Below are 22,056 nucleotides of genomic sequence, written 5' to 3'. Positions count from 1 at the left end.
GCGTTTATCTCTCTCTCATCCAGTCATCCTCACAATCACATGAAATGATGTTTCTGCCGCCTTATGCCCCTTGAGAATCCTCTCCATACTTTTCATTTTATTTCCCACACTTTCTAAATAGTCAAACAGAGCCGGATGGTCCGTATATGTTTTTATTCTCACTTAGCGCTCTTGCTGTTAGTAAATGAAGTGCAGTCTCTCCTGCTAGTTTTGAAAACCCCTAGTTGCAAACCCCAACGCATAGCGGAGATGGAAGAAACACCAATACCATTTAAAAATCTTCACAGCAGAGAATATCAAGGTCATAAGAAGAAGGTTATCGCCTGTCGCTCTCAATCTCTCACCGCATATTTGGGCCGTTTTTTGGTTATTCTTAAATTGCAGAAGCCCTAGATATTGGCTTCCATCCAGGAAGGCATTGGACCCAAAATATACTAATAATTATTTGTTTTTTCCTCCTAAAGGTGCATTCGGTGGCATGGAATTGCACTGGCACGAAGCTAGCTTCCGGTTCAGTTGATCAAACAGCTCGAGTTTGGCAAATAGAGCCGCATGGCCATGTAAGTGTTTCCCAATCTGTTCTTCTTATATTGTAGAACGTCAAGGTTTCTTTATTTTAGGGTTCTTCGCTTTGTTGGGCTTGTATCTTCAGAATCTTATTGTATCCAATTCATTGTTGCCGGGGCTTTTGATATTATGAAGTTTGCGTTAATTGTCATTGATAGACAATCCCGTTGGATCCGGATCCTTTTGTATCATAATATTAGCATTTTCTTCCGTTTTTCAGAGAATGTCAATAGTTTTTCATAGTCATTATTCGAAAGTCTTTATGTCATGATTGTCAATTATATCAGGCTGTATGTGTGAACCTAAGCATCTTAAGTATGGTTCATTGCTCTGGTTTGACTGCCAGCCTTCTCCGGTCCCCTGTGTCCCTCTTTCATAGCCAACTTTTGTTTGCTTTGGCCGGAGTCTTGTGATGATTTAGTGACTGACGGCAAGCACCAGAAACCTCTCTGTTTAGTTGAACCTGGTAAAGTATCAGAAGATATACATTACTGAGCTAAAGGACCAACAATGGAACCTCCAGATGAGATGCATTAAGAAGATTTTCTGGGGTCTCTGCAACCGTTATGCAAAGATGAACCAGGGGAAGTTGATGATCTTCTACCTGAAAATATTCAAGACATTTGGAAACTCACCCTTGTGTGGAAGCTGATCTCTCTGAAGCAGATGCACACGGATGCTGGTAGAGGATCTCTGATGGGAGCATGAAACCCCTCTGCTAGAATGTTGGTTGAACCACAACCCAATGGCACATACCTGATTCATCTATTCCATAACTTTGACATGCAGCATGCCCTCTCTGATGGTCTCTGGAATGTGTGACGGGCATTGGGTATCATTGAAGAAGACATTTGTCTCCAAACCTTGATTGTAGAATTGATGTCTATAATTACCTAAAGGTTTGGATCCAGATTCATGGTTTCCCCCTAGCATATAGAACGATGGAGATTGGGATGAACTTGCAAAAAGAGCAGGAAAGCCTATTGAATATGTTGTGTTCAATGGTAGGAGCCCATATAATGAATATGTTTGTATCTCAGCTTCGATAGATGTACGGTACCCCCTATGCCAATGATCGACGATGAAGTGGGGTGTGGGACTTAGTCCCTCTGTTAATCTCAAATTTGAGAAGTTGGAAACCTTATGTTACTTCTATGGGCGTTTAGGGCACATAGAGGTCCTCTGTATGGAATGCTTTGAGTAGAAAGAAAACCACACCCGGTCTCATGGGTGCAGTCGAATTCAAGCTTATGAGAAGAGGGACTAGTGGGAGAACTCACTAAACATGCTTGCCGATCATTCTTCGCAGTGGCAACAGTTCCGTGAACATAATAGAAGGCTTTCAACAGTTCCGTGAACATAATAGAAGGCTTTCTCATACAAGTTATGGTGCAGGATATTCGAGTACATAGAATGATGGGCATATAGCTCCTTCCCTTCCCCAACAGGAGTCCTGTTGGCTGTAGCTGCCGAATGCTCCCTTCCTTGCATAACCCTAAGTAGAGGTTGGGGTTACTTTCAGTACCAAGAGAAGATAGAGATATGGATAAACAATTTGGAATGTTGATCTAGTTTATGCAGGGATGACAGATGCCATCAACGGTCCTATTCATCACCTTATGAGCACGATTGCTTAAAATGGCTCACTTTAGGTGTGTACCCCAGCGTGGGGGTGTCAATTATAGGTTCGCACTGGTAAGTCTGAGCCCGACATGTTTATGGCCCTACTTGGATCGGCCTGATTAATAAACGTGTCGGGCTTAAGCCCAAAACGTTTATAAACAAGTAGTACACAGTGCAACCACCTAGCCCAACGGGCACCCAACCGGTTAGACGCATTTATAAGCCCAACCTGAATCGACTCCTTTAAGCTGACGTAGCCCGACCCCTTTAATACTACTTGAAATCCTCATTTTTTCACCAATAAAATTGAAGTATAAAGCAAAAGTCCAAGCGGGTTTGCTCCAATTTTCAAGATGAATAAGAGATTGATTGATGAACAAGCGTCTTTAACAATAGAAAATTATATTTAAAAATGAAATTTATGTAATCATGGTGGTGAATTAATGGTGGGTTTGCAGGATATGCTTGAGGTAGAACTGTTATTTCAATGGAAAATCTTGTCATCTTGAGTACTTCAACTAATGCATCGACATTGGGAAGGCCTGTTTGGAGCCCGTTTAATGCCTCTTTAGGGATAAACAGGTTCGTAGCTCGGTTAAGGCCCGTTTATGCCAGTCCGATTATAGCCCAGGACCGACTGGTCCAATTATAAACCGTACCATGTTTGCCCTAACTAAGCCTTTTTAGCTAAATGGGTGTTCAAAGTGCAGCCCTAGAATTTGGTTAGCCCAAATAGGCCCGACTGAGACTGGCCCGTCCCGACTAGTTGACATTCTTTACCGCCTTGGTCAGTTGGCCTAGTCACTCAACCTTGTTGGGCTGGTCCATGGCATTACCCCTATCCTTCGATCACCTCGTAAGCCAACTTATTACATTACCCAGCCCACCATAAACCTTCAGTCATTAGATTGCCCATCCCAACCCATGCAAATGCCCTCTAGCTTCCTCCCTTGGATTCTAGTGAAAATACCCATGTCCAACCCCTCCCCCACAACTTGATGCCCTCCTGCACCCTACCTGCCTCCCCAGTTAGCCCCCCATTCTGATGGTGTCTAGGTGGACAACTCCAACGATCTTACCTCCTTCCCCAATCTTGCTCCCATTCTTTGAACCCATGCTCAACTTCATTGTCAATCTCCAACCCATGCCCATTCCTTGCCCCTCTATGATACCGAGGCTACCTATATTGAGCTTGAGCCTTGTGTTGTCCTCTGAGAGGAGATGCCGAAACCCAACACGAGACCAGCTACACTTCCTCACTTCGAACCGCACCCTAAGCGAAAGCCACAACACCTCTCCTCCCCCCACATGAGCTTGACAACAAGTATTATAACCCCAAACTCTAATAACCAACCACTCTAGATAAACACAGTGGAGCCTCACCCCTTCCGTTTCCCATTCTTATCCTAACTACAAAAAAGAAGACCCCCTACCTATTCATTATCAAGTTCGCATTGATGGAGAGAAGGATACATAACTGGATTTTGTTTATATATCAGATTGCTCCACCTAGATGGATCCCCAAACCTCTGAGGATGGCCTTGAGAGTCTCCACCTTGGCAATAGTAGTGCGGGTGGCCCCCTCTCTCCCTTTAGGAAATGAAAGAGGGCTGCATGCCTGCACATGACTCCCCTTACAGTTGTTCTTTGTCTCAGCTTGCAAAATCTGATGCCACAAGATCGGCTTGGTTGGTCCTGGGTGGCATTATGAAAATTCTGATGCCACAGAATTTGGGCACACCTTGACACTTCTCAAGTCACTTGTGTCCAAGCATCACCCTGCCATACTCTCCCTCATGGAAACCAAGAGCAAGATAGATAAGTTAAAGCTTCTCTTAAAATCACTACCCTTACTTTACTACATTACTATGGAAACCGATTGGGTTCAATGGTGGGTTGTGTGGTAAAACTCTGGTTCTCTAGAGGTGGACCATAGCTCTCAACAGATGGTTGACTGCATGGTTAAAGGACCCAAGATGATAACCCATGGCAATTGCCACTATTGTATGGCCCTCCATAATCATTTGATTGGCCGGCCTTTTGGTGTCACCTCAGTTTTATGGGAAGCATCATCAGCTGTCCATCATTGATTGTAGGGGACTTCAATGAGATTCCAAATGGGAATGGATAGGAAGGCTCTCATGGATTTGGGTTCTAATTGGTAACACTTCGCATATTCATACAAGAGATAGAGGTAATGCTTGATTCGTGAGAGGCTTGACTGATCTTTATGCTCCACTGAGTGGAGGGGTTGTTTATGAGCCAGCTTGCAGATGCATTCACGAGAATAATTGTTATCCCCAAAACATCTCCCCCAAAAGGGAAACGACTGTTTCGCTTTGAGGCTAGATGAAGATACATTCCCTGTTGCGTTAGCACAATTAAAAATAACTGGCAAACACCAATTAGAGGCTCTCCAATGTTTAGAGTGCACATTAAAATTACCCTCTCTAGATCAAAGATTGCCCAATGCATTAAGACTCATATTTGAGATGTTCAAGTAGAGACGTCTACAAAATGAAAGAGCTCCACCATATTCAATCAATGCCTTAGCACCTTCATTTGGCAGATATGGAGCTCATAACTAAACAAGATTTGTTTCCTGCTTGATCGACAAGTAACTCATTGGAAGCAAAAGTCTCATATCCAATGGTTGAAGTGTGGTGATAGAAACACTACTTTCTTTTATGCTTTACCCTAGTAAGAAGAGGCAGGAATAAGATCTTTAAGGCTAAAATCCCAAAGTGGTAGATGGTTGGAGAAAGAAGAGGGGGTTGAGAAGGATATCTTCAATTTTTTCCCTCTTCTATATACTTCAGAAGGCACCCACAACTTAGAACAAACACTCCGGTTCATCACTCTTAAGCAAGGTTTGAAATTTCGTTTCGTTTCGTTTCAGTGGGTTCAGAAAGCACCGAAATACCGAAATTTCAGCGAGATTTCACTGAGATGGTGTATTATTTTTTTTGGTTGACTGTTTCGCTGGTCAAACGGCCATATTTTGACCTGAAACTTAGTGGGTAGCTTATTTTAATGTTAATAACCATGCTTAGAACATAAAAATACAAAAATATTAGAACATGACATTGTTTTAGAGTTGCACCTTTGTTTGGCAGTCACCGTCAAACTGTTTTGGAAATTTTACCAACATGTATTTATGTACTATTTAAAAAAAATGATTTTAGAGAAAGAACTTTACCTTTACTAAGCTTTGAATGTGTAGATCTTCTTGTAGGAGTCCAATGGAAGTCAAAATGTGTGACGATGTGGCTAATTAGAGGCTTGTTGGAGTGTTTTTCCTTCAAAATATGCAAATGGAACCGAAACCATTGAGACAGGCGAGATAGAGTCGAAATTTTGGTGAGATACCGAAATTTCAACGGTCTCAACGAAATGTTGTATTTATAAGGCATGGAATGTATCGTTTCGGTAAGATACCAAAATTTCGACCGAAATATGGTACACATATTGATTCGTGCCTTATTTCGTTTCAACAAAAAAAAAAAAAAAAAGCACATTGAAATCTTGAATTTCGGCGAGATTTCGAACTATGCTCTTAAGATTGCGAAAGATATGAATAGGGAATTGTGCTTACCTATCTCGGATGATAAAGTGAAAGCTATAATGTTTAGCATAGAGCCTCTAAAGGCTTCTGGACCTGATGGCATGTTTTCGGTCTTCTTTCAGATGTACTGGAAATTGTGGGCCCTTATATTTGTCCAGTGATGCAGTTATTGTTATATAGATAAACTAAGTGTTACAGAGATAAGGATGTCGAGATGGATGAGTGGCAGATCTAGAAAGGATAAAGTATGGAATGACCATATTAGAGCTGATTTGGGAGTTGCCTGATACATGATAAGCTACGATAAGCTACGAGAAAGTTGTTTAAAGTGGCATGGCCATGTTAAACAGAGGCCTTGGGATGCACCAGTATGGAGGAGCGATTTGATTTAGATTGAAGGATCTAAAAGAGTTAAGGGTAGGCCTAAAATGACCCTAGGAGAAATAGTGAGGAAAGACATGCATAGTTTAGGTCTTGTTTCAAATATGACCGTGAATAGAGTTGATTGGAGGGCAAGGATCCATGTAGCCGACCCCATTTTGTTGGGATAAGGCTGAGGTTTTGTCTGCAGTCATTCTTATAGGCAGGGTTTCTTCTTCAAAACATGATAGCACGCACATTCTCCTCATCCCAAAAGGCATGTGGCTGAAAAAGAGGACCAATATAGACCTCTTAGTCTCTGTAATGTGGGCTATAGAATTTTGGCAAAGGTACTGGCTTCTAGACTGTAAAGAATCATACACCACATTATAGCACTGGAAGCAAACTACCTTTGAGGGACGTAGTATGTCTGAAAATGTGCTTATTGCTCATGAAGTCTTCCATCACATGGAGTACAAGAAGAGTGGCTAGGGTTATTTAACGACTTTCAAATTGGATATGAGAAAAGCATATGACCGGAATGAATGGAATTTCCTTACAGCAACACTTGTGAAATTGGGCCTCAGTGAAAAGTGGGTTCACCTCATTCATTAATGTGTAAGCACAATTTCATTTTCTTTCCTCATCAATGGTGTACAAAAAGGCAACATTATTGCTTCTAGAGGCCTAAGGCAAGGTGACCCACTCTTCATTAGCCTATTTATTTTAAGTTCCGAGTGCCTTACATCTTTGATTTCAGCGACAGCTTCCCAAAACTCTATGCAAAGGCATTAGAGTTCAAAGGAATAGCCCACAAGTACTCACTCTTTCTTTGTAGATGATTGTATGTTGTTCCTTAAGCCATCCCACAGCTCCCTCAAGCACCTCAAGAGCCTCTTGAGGCTCTACTATGAGGCAGCGGGATAGACAATTAACCTTCAGAAGTCCTCAATCTCATTCAATCCAAGTAATCTTATTCGGCTTCACAGGATATTTTCTAGGATTGTTATGGTGGGAAGTCTTATCAATTCTGGCAAATATTTGGGGTTTCCTACTGAGGTTGGGAAAAACAAGATAGCCACATTCCAAGAGAAGAAAGAAAAACAAAAAGACGACCGGGCACTGAATAAGATTGCAGGGTGGAAGGAGAAAATGTTGTCACCGGAGGGCAAGGAAGTTCGTTTAAATGTGGTGGCTACTGAAACTCCTACACACTCTATGCCTCACTAGTCACTTAAACAACTAAGACTACCTTTGGGCAAGACTAATTTGCAGTATATATTTCCCAGATGGAAATCTTCTATAAGCACAACTTGGGGTGCAACCTTCTTGGGCATGGAGGAGCATCCTGAAAGGTAGAGCCTTCCTTCAAGAAGGTTTGCTATGGATTGTTGGAAATGGTAGAGACATTAATATTTGGAGTGACCCCTGGGTTGCTCCTATACAAGGTTACAAAGTGCAATCTCTCTCTGGCCCCCTGTGTACAATTATATGGGTGTGAGAGGTTATTACTAATTTACTAGTGATGCTCATTGGGATCAAGGTTCTAAATCTCGGGTTTCAACCAAACTGAAATTAAACTTGGTCGAAACCATGTATTTTTTTCTGGGCTATTGCTAGACATTTGGGCCGAAATTTCTTTAATACTAGGTTTTGTCATGGGGTCCACTGAAACCACTGAAATGCCCGAAATTTTGGTCGAGATTTCCGAGACGATGAACTATGACTGGTATTCTGCTAAGTTGAGGAGTCTCTTTTTGCTACCTGAAATGGAGGCTGTTTTGAAGATCCTTTCAGCTCTAAGGACTGCTGGGACCAAATTGAAGGAGGTTATATTGTTCACGGAATTCTGTTCATGTGGTATCATTCATGTGAACAGTGATGTAGGCCCATCTGGACGGCATTGCGTGGGAATGATTTTAGGAGTTATTTTGTGGGCCCATGCCAGCTTGCATTGGAAGAAAGATGCTGCCAAGATCTTTTAAAGTTTGCCTTTTAGTTGTTTTCTATTTCTATGTTTAGTGGTTCAACCATAGATTCCTACCTTCGACTGGAACATCAGTTCCATCCTAATTCCTAGCAACTTAGTTGCTATTTCTGATGACTGTTCAATTTATTGTTAGTTAACCTGTTTCCTACCCTGTGACTTTAATTTGTTACATTCTAAGCCTACTGTTAATGGAACCTGTGATCCTACCTACTGTAGCCTAGGACTTCATTGACCTAGCCTACATTAAAGGGTTTCTTCTTTGTGAAGTCAGCTTCCCTAGCTCCCCCACACTTCTCTTTCAGATCCACGGTCAGCATGATCCCTAAAGAAGTGTGGAAACATCTTTGGTCTTCTAAACATAACAAACCTCAGCCTTATCCTAACTAAATGGGGTCAGCTACATGGATCCATAAGGGTGTAAAGAAGTAATAAAAGTAAAAAAGAAAGAGACATAGCACCACCACAAAAGCATCCCGCCTTAGTGGGATCAACTGTATGGATATTTGTCCTCCACACAGATCTATTTGATGTCATACTAGGGTCAAGACCTAAACTTTGCATGTCTTTCCTTACTACCTCTCCTATAGTCATTTTAGGCTTGCCCCTAGCCCTTTTTGCACCTTCCACCTGGATTTGATCTCTTTTTTACTAGTGCATCCATGGGTCTCCGTTGAACATGGCTAAACCACCTCAGACGGCTTTCACAAAGCTTATCCTGGATTAGGGGCACTCCCTGATCAGCTTTGATCTAATCATTCCCAACTCTATCCCTTCTACTTTTGCCACACCCATCTCAACATCCTCTTCTCTGCTACACCTAGCTTATCTATACTCTTCTTGACTACCAATGCTTCGCCCCATATATCATAGCTGATCTTACGATTGTCCGGTAGAATTTTCTTTTAAGTTTTACTGGGATGCGTTAATCACACAACACTCCAAAGGCACCTCTCCACTTCATACATCCTACTTTAATTCTCTGTGGTCTTCTAAAGTGCCCCCAAAATTTTAGATCTTATTTGAAAGGCTCGCATCAATGCAATTGGTGTACATGCTAATCCCAAAAGCAGAAATGTTGTCTTCAGAGTTGTGTATCTGTTGCGGGGTTGAGAGAGAGAGAGAGCAATGCCCAGCAAGTGTGGATGGTTTGCTTCCTGTGTTTTGATGTGGTCTATGTCTCACCCATGCTGGTCCATTTCAGACTGGTTTCTTTGATGGGTTGATAAGAAGTGGATCCAATGAACCAATTCTTCCCCTGATTCTGCTAGCTATGAACCAAGATTCATTATACATAACAATTTTTTCGCAGTTCCCGGTTATGGCTATAAGGGAGCAAAGGGAATGCGTCACAGCTCATGCAGTCATTTTATGGAAATCTGGAAGTGCAGAAATGCAATGGCCTTTAAGAGGACTGTGCCGGCTTTCCACCCTTGGATGGGTATGGTGAATAGGTGTGGGTGTGACTATTTCAGCATTGGTATCACCCCCATTACTCTACTCAGCTGTTCAATCCCCCTAAGCCTCCACTTGTGGGTGTCCCTAGGGTCCATCTCATTGTCACTGATGCATCAGTTTCCCTTAGGCCCAGAGCCATGGGGTTGGGTACCCTTACACTAGATGATAAAAGATTGTGGTCACTGATCACATGCTTCTTAGCTTGACTATTGTTGGGGGAAGCGCTGGCTATCAGGATGGGTTTGAAGACTGCAATCGATGATGGCTTGAGCCATAGGATTGGGGACCCTTACACTAGATAATAAAGGATGGTGGCCACTGATCACATGTTTCTTAGCTTGACTATTGTTGGGGGAAACGCTGGCTATTAGGATGGGTTTGAAGACCACAATCGATGCTGGCTTGAGACGGGTTATCATTCATTCCGATTGTCATGTTGATACGCTGCCTTGTGGATGATTCAGTGCACCCTCCATTGAGGTTTCCACCATTGTTTTGGATGTGAAGCTTCTCTGGACAAGTTTCGATTGGTGCTCCTTTACATGTGTAAGAAGGTGTGACAATGATTGTGCCCATGCTATTTTCGAAGTGGGCCTTAAACTACCCTCACTTGGGTCTTTGGAAGACTTCTTTCCCAGAGGACCTTCTTCCAGCATGTGTGTGTGTATCAGGTTTGATAGGCTCCCCCCCCCCCCCCCACCAAGTTATCTTTTCTTCCACGTGGTAATTCTAATAGGAACAGATCTTTATACCTTTTTTTTTTTTTTTTTTGCAGGCTAAGGTTAAAGACGTAGAGTTGAAAGGGCATACTGATAGTGTGGACCAGCTATGCTGGGACCCCAAACATGCCGATTTAATTGCAACTGCCTCGGGTGACAAAACTGTTCGCCTTTGGGATGCTCGGAGTAAGTGGAGCTTATGTATCTCTTAAGTAAGAATCAATATGCTGTTTTTCAAAGGCATATTAATGCTTGATAAAGAAAGTACGACTGGAACATATTGATTTGACTTCCAAGCTTTTGATCTTTCAAAAGGTTCAATTGAGCTTGTCTTACAAGTACGATAGGTGTACATTCTAGGATGGGAAGCATAAGATTAGATGAGGGGCATCGATGTAGATTTCCTGTAATTATTAAGAGTCCAGTCTTGTGGGTTGTTGGATGCTTAGTTTTGTTGGTTTAGCAAGTAATATTTTGTTACTTGGACAGTTTGCTTGTCAAAGACAAGGCCAAAGTGGTCTAGTTCAAGTGGACTACTAGTCCACAGGTTTTATGGATGGACTTACCTCATTGTAATGATTGCTTTTGGTTGAGGTATATGAATTCCTGTGGTATTTTTTGCTGATGGATTTTATGCTATTTCCTGTTCTTAATCAGTTTTTATTACTATTTCTGAAATATGGTGAAGGTTTTCTTGATTTCAGTTCAAGAAATCAATTGCTGTCCAATTGATTACTTATAATTTTGAGAGAAATTGCCTCTACTTTGTCATTCTATTTTGTCAATTTGATTTTAGGTATCAACTTTCTTAAGCTGAGCTTTTATTTGATACTTACTAAGCTTTGATTTGATAAGCTTATTTTTTATTTTCCACCCTATTCCTCTTTTTTTTTTTTTTTCTATTGTTTATAAAAAATGTCTAGATACTTATCTATTTACTTCCCTATTTGCCCTAGTATTTCATAGGGGTTTCCAAGATGATTCTTGGGTCTGGGAAAGCATAGGAAAAGCAGGAATTTATTAAAACAATGAGTGATTTGGAGTGTTGGCAAGTAGCAGAAAGGGCCTGCGTTTGGGAGGATAATTTGGTTTTTGATCTACCTTTAGAAAATTTTGGCTCCAGGTCCAACATGAAAGGCCAGCTTGGTTGTTAGAACTGACTGATGATAGAACAAAAAGCTGGCGTAGAGATTGGGTTAGTTCAAAGTAATCTTTAAAATTCCTCTTTTCTTACTGGATTTGTGGTTTAGAGCTGTTCTAAGGTAATTTTCATAAATGGCAAGGGATTCCACAATTGCCTCGCTCTTGGATTCAGTTGGAGTCTTTGACGAGACATGTATCTACCAACAGCTGTGGTTGGGTTTCCGCTTATTTGGGGGGGGGGTGGGAGGGTGGTTAACATTATTACAGGGATACCATTAGAACCCCCCCCCCCCCAACACCTTTAAAATTGGATAAATTGTTAACTGTTAATTGAATTCCAGCTACCTATTTATAATTACAATTGTGTAATGTCTATTACTTAATTAATTTTTACCCAAAAAAAATGTCTATTAATTTTTGCAGGTGGAAAATGCTCTCAGCTGGTGGAGCTTAGTGGTGAAAACATCAACATTACATACAAACCTGATGGGACACACATAGCTGTTGGTAACAGGGTGTGTTTCTCAAATCCCGTAACTGTTGTTGCTAAAGTTTTGTAATTGTGTCAGTTTCTTTCGTGTCCTTCTAGCCTTCCTTTAAAGCTGTCTGCAATCTTGTGGTATTAATAGTTCCCGTGAAAATGTTTAGTTTACTGCACTTGCCATGGATGCAAGTATTTCAATAGTATGTTTATCCTCCACGCTGCCCTGATCTAATTTCTTTGGTTTTCCTCCCTTGCAGGATGATGAACTAACAATATTGGATGTTCGCAAATTTAAGCCAATTCACAAACGAAAGTTTAGTTATGAGGTAATTACTTTCTGGAAATACTGTTGACATTTTTTTTTTTACCAAATGATATGTTGAAGTGAACACGTACACAAAGTTTGAGAGCCAATTACCTTGCCACATGGCAGATATTTAAGGTCATGTAGCTAGTCCTACCTTGTCGAGTTGTGAAGGATTCCTGCTTCAACTCTACTTTAGGCCCTTCTGAGTCAGGTTCTTGGAGCCATTGAGCTTGCTACAATTGAAGCGTTTGCTTACCAAACTAATTTATGTTTTTTCTTTTTACATAACAAATGATCTTTGAAAAAGTGCTTCTTGATCAGGTAAATGAGATTGCATGGAACACAACGGGAGAGATTTTCTTTCTTACGACAGGAAATGGTAAGAACAATTTCTGTGCTACCTCTGGTCTGCTACTGACCCACAAGTGGAATTGTTGTTTTATCGAATTGAAATTGAGTCCTCTATGCTGGGAAAATTGAATTTGATTGCTGATTTGAATCTTATTTTTGTGCCATACATTCATACTGATGTTCTATTTTGGTTAATGTACCACTGTCTAGGCACCGTTGAGGTATTGGCTTACCCATCTCTAAAAATTCTTCACACTCTTATGGCTCACACAGCAGGGTGCTATTGCATAGCGATCGATCCAATCGGAAGGTGCTTTCAAAATCTTCTTGTTTTCGCTTTTATATTTATATTTACTGTTAGCTATCTGCTTCTATTATCCGAGTTCTGCTTTTGATCATAGATTTGGGTGACGCAAGTTCATAAAGCAAAGTAATAGATCATTATGGCACTTAGAACCTTTAAAGTGAGATAAGCCTGTTAAATTCAGGGAAATTTTTTGAGAAAATTTATTGGATGTTTCTCTTCACGAGGATTTTTGGATGATAATCAGTAGTTCTGGGGCTCCTTAAATAATAATAGACAGATCATGAGCTCCAAGAAAACTAAAATGCTGCTGGCTCAGATTGCCCTTGATTTATGGTGGTTGCTAACCATTGACAAAAAAGTTTTGAGTAATCTTGTTTTTGTTGCATTGCTTATGCACATGGGACTGTAGGCATTTCTGCATCTATGAACTATCTTACTGTATGGATAATGTGCATCCTATTATGATTCTTTTTTTAACTAGTTACAGACATGTCAAAATTTTCATGCTTTGCCTCTGGCTGACCTCCTAAAGTCACAGATATTTTGCTGTTGGAAGTGCTGATTCTTTGGTCAGCCTTTGGGATCTCTCGGAGATGCTTTGTGTGAGAACATTCACAAAACTTGAGTAAGTTTCTGGTTTCAATGATGATTCTGTTTTCAGATTTGACTTAAGTCTAGGCATCTGCAGTGCGTAGAATTAATTCTTACCATTTCTACATGTATGATTTTTGTTTATTTTTTCCCAGATGGCCTGTCAGAACCATAAGCTTCAATTATACTGGAGACTACATAGCTTCTGCCAGTGAAGACTTATTCATTGATATTGTATGTCTCCTTCAAACTCTTTGGTGTTTCTGTTTCCTTACTGAGAAATGTTTTGAAGAGGAATACTCGAGTTCAAGGTTGTTCTCCCTTTTCCTGTGGCATGCACAAGGCATGTATGTTATGAGTGACAATCATAAGTGTCCAGCCAAGAAGCTTAATTGGGCAAATAGTTGAAAAGGAATGAAGTTTGGCTAGAAGACTGTAATTCAATTTGCCAATATCTTATGGAAGGTATATGGGGTTCATTGTGTAGGTCGGATGGTTAAATTTTTATCCAATCAGGAACAGTTTGTGCACTTGGACATATCCTAATTTCTAGGCTGAAATCCACTGAATAGTGGATCCCCATCCCTCTGCATACATGCCATTCGTGCATCGCAGGTGAGGGATACTACTTTCTGTCATCCCACCATGAGTATTCCTTTCTTGAAATTAATCAGCTTGTTAATATTATTGGTGTTTTAATAAACAGTCAAATGTACATACTGGAAGAACTGTCCATCAGATTTCTTGTCGGGCTGCAATGAACAGTGTTGAATGGAATCCCAAATTCAATTTACTGGCATATGCAGGAGATGACAAGAACAAGTATCAGGCCGATGAAGGTAGTTTCTCTCTTTAATTTTGAGTTCTAGAACATTCATTGAAACATTCTGCAACTTTGAGTCCATTTTCTTCTTAGGGGTTTCCCGAACAAACTTAAAAATGAAAGTGTATCCAATAGCCCCTACTTAAACATTTTGTTGTTGGAATTTGTTTAAGGGCATAAGTTAACATAATAACATCAGTTAAAGATAGTTCTTGCTCTTGTTCCTTCTTATAATTTTTGGCTGTCTTGTTATGTCATTGACAGAATATAAATAAAAGTTTCTCATTCAACAAACTAATATAATTTTATATGCTTTAACAACTAAAATGCTGCACGAAGGGGGGAGATATGTCTCTGGAGGACCTGAAAGATATAAAAATTAAAGGATGGGCTTTTTGGTCTGGATTCTTTTATTGAGGACTTTCTAAGATATTTTCCCAAAAAATATTTGTTGCAACAGACAGAAATCATAGGCTTAAGATGTTAAAAAAATAAATTCCAAGTCAGAATTATCAAGTTTTGCTTTATAATCAAAATATTTTTAATGAAAAAAATAAATTAAATACATACCCATAAAAAGGAACTTAAATATAATACACGGAGTGCAATTTTTATGAGAATGGATGGAAACATTTGTGTGGTTAAGACTGATGACCAAGAGATACCTTTCTGCCAAAATCTTATCTATCAGGAAAAGAACTCCAAATTCTTGGTTAAATTACCAATAACGAAGAGATTATAAAGTGGATATTGTGTCCACTGAACTAGAGTGGAGCTTGATGAATTCGAATTGTTTTTCTGGATGTTGTGTGGTTGATATATTTGATTATTACTGCCTTCAGCAAAGAACATGGGAAGAACGCTTTCTGGATGGTGTGTGTTTGCAAAATGCTTTGAAACTAACCATGTTTTGTGGATCTGAGTGTTGGAATTTAAAACATACGTAGAACATGGCTGTACTTGGGGTGGTAACTTTGGGGGATGTTGAAAGAGTAGAAAAGATGGAACTAGACAACAATACATTTGATATAATTTTGGAATAACAACATGAGTGAAGACAAATGGATGTACCATGAGGATGAATTATTTAGTGGGATTGATGCTTTTAAAAAAAGATGAAGGCTGAAAATGACCTGGGCTGAAGAGTTGAGTATGCGAATTATTAAAATGAATACATGAAAATGCCATCTTTGCAGATTCTGTGATGTCACAGTCCATTTACATCAGATAAATATATATTTTATTTTTATTTTTCACCCCATTTCAAGGGATTTTTATGCCAGCATCTTGTGCGACTTGTTCAGATAGTCTGGTAATTGTACCTCATGTGGTTGAATTAAGAGAGTTTAATAGTTATGAGAGGGAATAAATTAAAGTAATTGCTATAAAATAGTTCATCTTTTTGTTTTGTTTTCTTGTAGATCATGAATTTTTTTTAATAAAATAATTGGAACTCAATTAATAAAAAATGAGTGGAGAAACAACTCTTGAAGGCCAGGTCCTCAATTCTCCCAATAAGTACACATATTAAGGTGGACCTTCGACCTTTTTTTTTGGGATGGGGGCAAGGGGGGTTGGGATAGGGTAAGGTAAACGAACAGAGAAAGGAGAACAACTAATAAACTGAAAACTTAACATTGGAACAAGTGAATGTCAGCTTCTACCTTAACTGCTTTGATTTAGGTTTGCAGGTATCCATTAAATTGTCTCAAACTCACAGACCTGTTTTGATCTTCCTTTGTGAAACCAAGCCTGCGTCTACAAATCTTTCCTCTGTGCAGCGTAATAACAGGTTTACTTTGGTTGGGAAACACCAAAATTAAGTCAAATTACCATTTCTGTTTTCTTCTTATTGGCAAAGAGAAGCTGAGAATGGCGGATTGTATAAGAATTTCTGAATATTGAATTTCCTTGTGTAACAATGGCAGTTTGTAGCATCCTAGCAAAATTATTTGTGGGATTGTATGAGAATTGTTTTGAACCATTGGTACCTCAGTTATTATTCGAGATGAAAGATTGTTAAGACCTAGTGTAATTGTGTCTAAATTTTTGTTGCAGGTGTCTTTCGAATTTTTGGCTTTGAGAGTGCTTAACATCCAGCAGAATATTACAAGATCAGAGATTGTTGGCATCCGAAGCAACTAATATGAGTTCATGTGTCACTCACAGCAGAATGTCACAGCTGTGATGGTTTTCCGAAGGGTTTTGTCTACTGTATCCTCCATTTCATACTGAATTAAATATCAGAGAATGTAGATGATACTGGATGATAAAATTTAGAACCTTCTTAAGAATAGTCGAGGTTTTTTAACTTCGGCGCTCCAAGTTGCAGCGTCTCTGTAATGCACAAATGCACAAATGCACAAATGCTCATATTGTAACAGTACTATCTGAACAAGTTCTGGATACCCTATGCTCCCCATGCCCTTTGAGTTAAATTGCAGAGCATGAAAACTTTATCCATGGATGCAGGGATCAGAAATGGGTTTGGACAGTTTAACATTCTTAAGAATGAGTCAAAAGGATGTCACCCCTCTGTGCGAGGTGCTCTTGAGTTGGAGTCATCCATAATCACAAATGAATACACAAAATTGTTTGCAGACACAAGGATTTTCTCTCTCTGGTCAGCTAGTACCAGAGGGAAAGCATTCCTAATAGTACATGAACTGAACTAAGCCAATTTTGAGGGATGGTTGGCTTTTGTATATGGTTCCGGAGAAGAGCTTCAGAGCCTATATCCATGCAAATGTCTTGCCCACCTCCTAGCCATGTAAGGATCATGGTAATCCCAACCCTCAGCACTGGTTCTACCGCCTATGCTAACATCTCTCCCACCAGCAGGTTGACCGCTTTCCCTCTTATCCTCCACGCTCACCACAATTTCTCCACTTATGCATTCATCCACCCCACCCTCCACATAGCTATACCCAACACAAATGAATTCAGAATCACCCAAGTCTAGAGAAATTCTCCTCTCCTCTCTTCCCCTCAGTTCCCCAAGCCTTACAACCCCTCCATTCGCTCCAATTCTCAACTGGGTTTCTCTGATGACGCCTCCCAGAAGTCTAGACAAAAAATCTTCAAATTCATGCATCACAAATCCATTGGAGGTGCGGAAACCGAACCCAACGTGAAACCTATGTACTGGAATGGGGATTTCCATATCAATTTCATGGCCAAGATACGACCTTGTGGGGCTATCCGAGAGGTGCAGGATGCAAGACCTGGGGTTCTTGTGAGCACGATCGTCCAGTATCTTGATACCTTTCTTGAGGCCTTCAGCTGGGTCTGCCTCACCCATGTGGAAGATGCGATCGATGACTTGCAGGGCCATACGTTTCCCATGGGATGACATGCGTCTCAAGGGGAAGGCTCGTGTTGCGGCGGATGAGTAGGTGACGATGGCCAGACGGTCAATGGAGCGAAGGGAAAAGACTACCAATGCCATGGATTGCTTGAGGAGCCTCAAGTGTGGCCCATTGGGGCTGGCAACCAGGACGAGGTCTGTCGCTTGGTGGTGTGCTAGTGTTACGGAGAGATAAGCTCTGTTACTCTGTGGTCCAGGTTGTGTTAATCCTTGTTGGTACGAAGCGGGTCCTGCAATTAGTTGCCGAAATGTAAGTGTTGTTGCTGGGGGAGGAAGAGGAGTGAAGGGAATCGGGATGAGACTGAGGTGGAGGCGGGGGTGCGGCGGCGAATTGAGGTCAGGCTCCACTGGGTCGTCGTCGTCGTAGCGAGCGGATCGGAGGGAGTAACGCCTGTGGACTCGGAAGTTGGCGATGGAATCATCGAGGATGCGGAGGATTGGATCCGATTGGGTGGTGCAAGGGAGGGAAGAAGTATAGAGTTGGGGTGGGTTGAGGTTTCGTGGGAGCTTTGTCCAGTACGCTCTGCAAATGGGGCAGGTTACGCTCCCATGGCGGACATTGGAGGAGATGCAACTGAAATGGAATGAGTGTGAGCACTGCGCCGTGAATACAGTTTGCCCTGGGCTTCCCACTTTCGTATTGCTGTATCTCAAGGCCTCCAGACATATCGCACACAAACTCTGCAACAACACCACCAATCCACCATCACCACAACAGGTTCGCTAGAATTAATAGTAGTCTGTACAGATAATAGAAATGTGTTTCTGTGATTAAAAACCAGAAGACCAGAGGACTCGGGTTTTCCACTTTACCTTGCTGACGCCACTGGATTCCATCTCGTCTACGATCTCTGAGGCATTTTCCTGCTTCATTGAAAGAGATGAGCCCGAGATCTGAAGAAAAGAAAAAGGAAAACTTAATCCATTAAAAAATTTCGTTGGTTCTTTCTTTTATATTTTGGATAAAAATTGAATAAGACGCCAGATTACCAGAGAGGCAGAGACCCTGAAAGGTGAAATGCAATGCCTCTTCCAAGAAAAAATCTTGACACGATTTAGGGAGTAGGGGACAACGAGGAGAGAATGGATGGTCGATGGTCCCCTCCCTCCCTATTGGATCCTGAAGGATGCCAATAAACAAGAGTAAAGTTTCTTCTTTTCTCTCTTTTCCCCGTTCAAATTCATTCTTTTGGCATGCAAAGAGTGAATTTGAAAATGCCATTAAATTGGAGTCATCTTCCATACAGAGGGGAAAAAAGCTTGTAAATGGTAGTGTGAAAGAGGAGAAAAGGAGAGATTCTGAAGCTCTAAACAATGGTCAATTTCGGATTGGAGAAAACAGAATGGAAATCAAAACACAATTGCAGATACCCAGTGACTTGAAAATCCGTAATCACAAAGATAAACGCAGAACCCAAACATCAAATGAATGAAATACAGGGTATTATTTCATTACATGCGAAGAAAAAACTAGCAAGAAAAGAAAGGAGACTTTTTTTTTTTTTCATTTCTGGTGGGTAAGAAAACCTACATTATTGTCGACGACGGTATCATCATCTTCAGGTTGTTCGATTTTTGAGAAGGAACCGCAAGGAAATTTGATCTTGGTCGCTGCTTTTCTAAAACTGGAAGCTCCTACCATGGCGGATGAACTCTACTTTTTCTGCCTGCAACCCAACCCTCCTGCTTCTGGCCTTTCTGTGCTTCCTAATTGTTCTTGATGGGGTTGTCTGTGTTTGTGTATGTGAAATTTTCTGCAGGAAACACAGGAACAGAAAGAGGTCTCCTCTGGGGAGTGGAGACTTTCTTGCCTGCCTGCCGTTGTGCACTGTTTCTTCTTCTTCTTCTTCTTCTTCTTCTTCTTCTTGTGCTACTGCTGCTTTATTCTTTCTTCCACAAATACCAAACTTTTTAAACCTCCCAAGTTCCAATCTCGAATTTGTATGTATTCCACCCATCCATGACCCACCCACTTTAATTACCTTAATAAATTATTATTTTAAAGGTAAATTCCAAGAATCCTTCATCATAAGACTTACATTTCTACTCTCTGTCTCTGTCTTTCTCTGTCTGTCTCTGTCTCTGTCTCTCTCTCTAATCGACGGCAACAGTACAGTTTGGTATTGTGTATAGATACGAGTATGACTTCCGCAAAAGGCCAAGAAAACAGAGGTGAGGTGACAGCTGGTAGGGAGTAGGGACTAAGGAATACGCTCCCAGTAACCCAACGCTAAAGTTTTCCTAAAACTCGCCGTGTCTGGGGATTGGGGTAGTGGGCTGGGGATGGGCTGGGCCCATCTCTCTGGATTCCCAATAACTATGCCGGACCCTCCACCACCCTGATGAGTCCTGGGATCTGGCCCTTCACCTCCGCATTTTTCTACATGTGTCTATGCTCTTTAGTCTTTACATGTAATAATAGTGGTAGCATGGGTGGAGGTTTGCATGGATTAAATGCACGGTATCGGATCGGTATCGTTACCCTGGAATAGATACAATGTCGAAATGGATATGCTTGGGTTGGATGGTTTTGCTTCTTATTTTTCTTTAAGCGGATCTTTCGCCATTGTATTGAATTTTCATTTTTGTTTCAGAGCATGGCCTACCTCGACACTTTTATATATCTATCTCTCTCCTCCTCCTTATGAAATGACATTTCTACCTTTGTCAAAGGAGAAACAATGGCATAAGGAGCGTTGGTATAGGCCATGCTCCCGATAGAGAACACTTTCCTTTATTTTATCACATAAAGAGTGCAACCAGTGAAGGGTGATGAACCGATTTCATACACAAGGGTAGGAGGTCATTTCATATGAGAAGGAGAATGACAATGCTATTATATCTTTCGTGGTTTTACCAAAAAAAAAAATTTATATCCTCCGTGGTTAGTTTAAAGAACCTTTTGCCTGTATCATCCTACTAACCTTTTTTATTTTGTGTGTGAGAACATTTTCACATCATTGAATTTTGCATCTCTAATTCATAAGTTCAATTTCCCCTTTTTCTCTTCATATAAGTTCATAAAAAACAAATTAAAAATCGTTAAAACTATGGATTTTTTATTTTATTTTATTTTATTTACAATTTGAACCAAAAAAAAAAAATCCTGATAAGATATTTAAAAATTAGTTTGAAATATTTCAACTTGATCCAAAAGACCAAAATCCTGAAATGCCAATACATTTGAAACCTTGGTGAACGTATTATTCAATTGATTTGATTGGTCCCACATGTTTGTGAAGAGTGTAAACCCTAGAAAAGAGAGTAAAGTGTGTGGAGAAAAATAAATGACCGTTATAGTTTGAACTTAAAAGTCATAAGAGTATGATTGCTTATAAGCTTTTTAATTTCCTTTTAAATTTTAGGGCTTACATTCCCAAGGCCCAATTTCTCATTTGTATCTAGTTCCAATTTTCAATTCTGCCCCGGGTTATAAAATCGGAATCGGAGATCTAATCTTGTTAGTGTCAATTCCGTACCGATTCAATCGGATTGAATCATTCAGAATTGGGATCAATCATGCCGATTAGGACTGAAATTGACCGGTTCAAACCACCTGATCCCAATTTTTGAAACATTGATTCTACCAATCTCCTACCAAAAAATAAAAAATAAAAAGTTCTACCAATCTGGGAAATCGTCAAAATTGAAGATTACGTTTGGATGCACCATTTATTTCGCCAATTCTTCTTATCTCCTTTGGTTAGTGAGAAAACCCTCTCCCCTCCCCCTAAGGATTTTAAACTCAGAATCGAGAGATGAATCGATCCATGCCAATCACAAAAGCCCAAGAATCGCTAGGAGTTGAAACTGAGATTGATCTGATCGATTTCGCTCCAATTCTATCGATTTAACCAATCCGATTCCAAAATTTGAAACTATACATACCCCTCTCCATTTGCTCATGTTTTTTTATTTTTAACTATAAAATGATGAGAATACCCCACTAAAGTATGTGCAATGCATGATCCTTAAAGTCCTTAACAGAGAATTGACAATTCTTACTTTTTCTAGAATTGCTTTTCTTGATTGCCTTAGAATTCTGGCCAATGTCAAGAAATGGCCTCCATAATTGAAATCAAAACATGTACATCACAATACTAATTCTAATTCTCAACCACAAATTCCCTTTTGAGTCACCACAGAAAAAGCAAACGATTAGTTGTTGGTGCCCTAAAAAAGCTGTTCTTTTCTTCTATAGATTGCTCACAATCGCACTCAGCTTTCTTGGAGTGGCACAATGGACAAAGGATTATTTTAGTTCTGCAATTCTATTCTATTCTATTCCTTGCTTAGACCATGGACCAACATCTATCTACGGCCAAGTCCATTGATTTAACTTTTTAAGTATTTGTATCCAGGGTTTTTGATGAATGGTGTCGGCACCGGTACCGGTTGCCACCG

General features: G+C 40.4%; 2 protein-coding genes across 6 annotated transcripts; one reads left to right on the top strand and one right to left on the bottom strand.

Annotated features, from left to right (window-relative positions):
* The first annotated feature begins 47 nt into the window (after positions 1-47).
* LOC122093687 (THO complex subunit 3) lies at positions 48-16,748 on the top strand. Of its 3 annotated transcripts, none has more exons than XR_006144532.1 (11): positions 48-315; positions 465-560; positions 10,336-10,465; positions 11,846-11,937; positions 12,164-12,232; positions 12,535-12,592; positions 12,775-12,874; positions 13,404-13,496; positions 13,618-13,696; positions 13,950-14,077; positions 14,169-14,303. XR_006144532.1 is itself a non-coding variant. In XM_042664082.1 (11 exons), the coding sequence occupies exons 1-11, from the start codon at positions 136-138 to the stop codon at positions 16,376-16,378; spliced, it is 1,065 nt and encodes a 354-aa protein (XP_042520016.1). In that variant the 5' UTR covers positions 67-135; the 3' UTR covers positions 16,379-16,748. The 3 variants fall into 3 exon arrangements, 2 of the variants coding, with proteins under 2 accessions (XP_042520016.1, XP_042520017.1); XM_042664082.1 differs by lacking the exon at positions 13,950-14,077 and adding an exon at positions 16,344-16,748 and having other exon boundaries at positions 67-315; positions 14,169-14,301; XM_042664083.1 differs by lacking the exon at positions 13,950-14,077 and adding an exon at positions 16,344-16,748 and having other exon boundaries at positions 75-315; positions 13,410-13,496; positions 14,169-14,301.
* Positions 16,749-16,797: 49 nt separating this feature from the next.
* LOC122093686 (probable E3 ubiquitin-protein ligase EDA40) lies at positions 16,798-19,563 on the bottom strand. Of its 3 annotated transcripts, none has more exons than XM_042664080.1 (3): positions 19,184-19,563; positions 18,466-18,516; positions 16,798-18,333 (listed from the first exon to the last, which is right to left on the bottom strand). In XM_042664080.1, the coding sequence occupies exons 1-3, from the start codon at positions 19,292-19,294 to the stop codon at positions 17,011-17,013; spliced, it is 1,485 nt and encodes a 494-aa protein (XP_042520014.1). In that variant the 5' UTR covers positions 19,295-19,563; the 3' UTR covers positions 16,798-17,010. The 3 variants fall into 3 exon arrangements, with proteins under 3 accessions (XP_042520014.1, XP_042520013.1, XP_042520015.1); XM_042664079.1 differs by having other exon boundaries at positions 18,466-18,546; positions 19,184-19,562; XM_042664081.1 differs by lacking the exon at positions 19,184-19,563 and adding an exon at positions 18,643-18,840 and having other exon boundaries at positions 18,466-18,546.
* Positions 19,564-22,056: the final 2,493 nt, after the last annotated feature.

This window comes from Macadamia integrifolia, chromosome 11, assembly GCF_013358625.1.
Source record: "Macadamia integrifolia cultivar HAES 741 chromosome 11, SCU_Mint_v3, whole genome shotgun sequence".
Taxonomy (NCBI): Eukaryota; Viridiplantae; Streptophyta; class Magnoliopsida; order Proteales; family Proteaceae; genus Macadamia; species Macadamia integrifolia.
Note: the sequence above shows the minus strand (reverse complement) of the source record. Positions and strands in the feature narration are given on the sequence as shown.

Coding starts and splice junctions, on each gene's coding strand:
- LOC122093686 (XM_042664079.1), bottom strand. CDS start 19,294: ATGGTAGGAGCTTCCAGTTTTAGAAAAGCAGCGACCAAGATCAAATTT. Junction 18,547..19,183: donor ATACCGTCGTCGACAATAAT/GTAGGTTTTCTT, acceptor TCTTTTCTTCAG/ATCTCGGGCTCATCTCTTTC. Junction 18,334..18,465: donor AATCCAGTGGCGTCAGCAAG/GTAAAGTGGAAA, acceptor GTGTTGTTGCAG/AGTTTGTGTGCGATATGTCT.
- LOC122093687 (XM_042664082.1), top strand. CDS start 136: ATGGTCCGTATATGTTTTTATTCTCACTTAGCGCTCTTGCTGTTAGTA. Junction 12,233..12,534: donor AACGAAAGTTTAGTTATGAG/GTAATTACTTTC, acceptor CTTCTTGATCAG/GTAAATGAGATTGCATGGAA. Junction 12,593..12,774: donor CTTTCTTACGACAGGAAATG/GTAAGAACAATT, acceptor ACCACTGTCTAG/GCACCGTTGAGGTATTGGCT.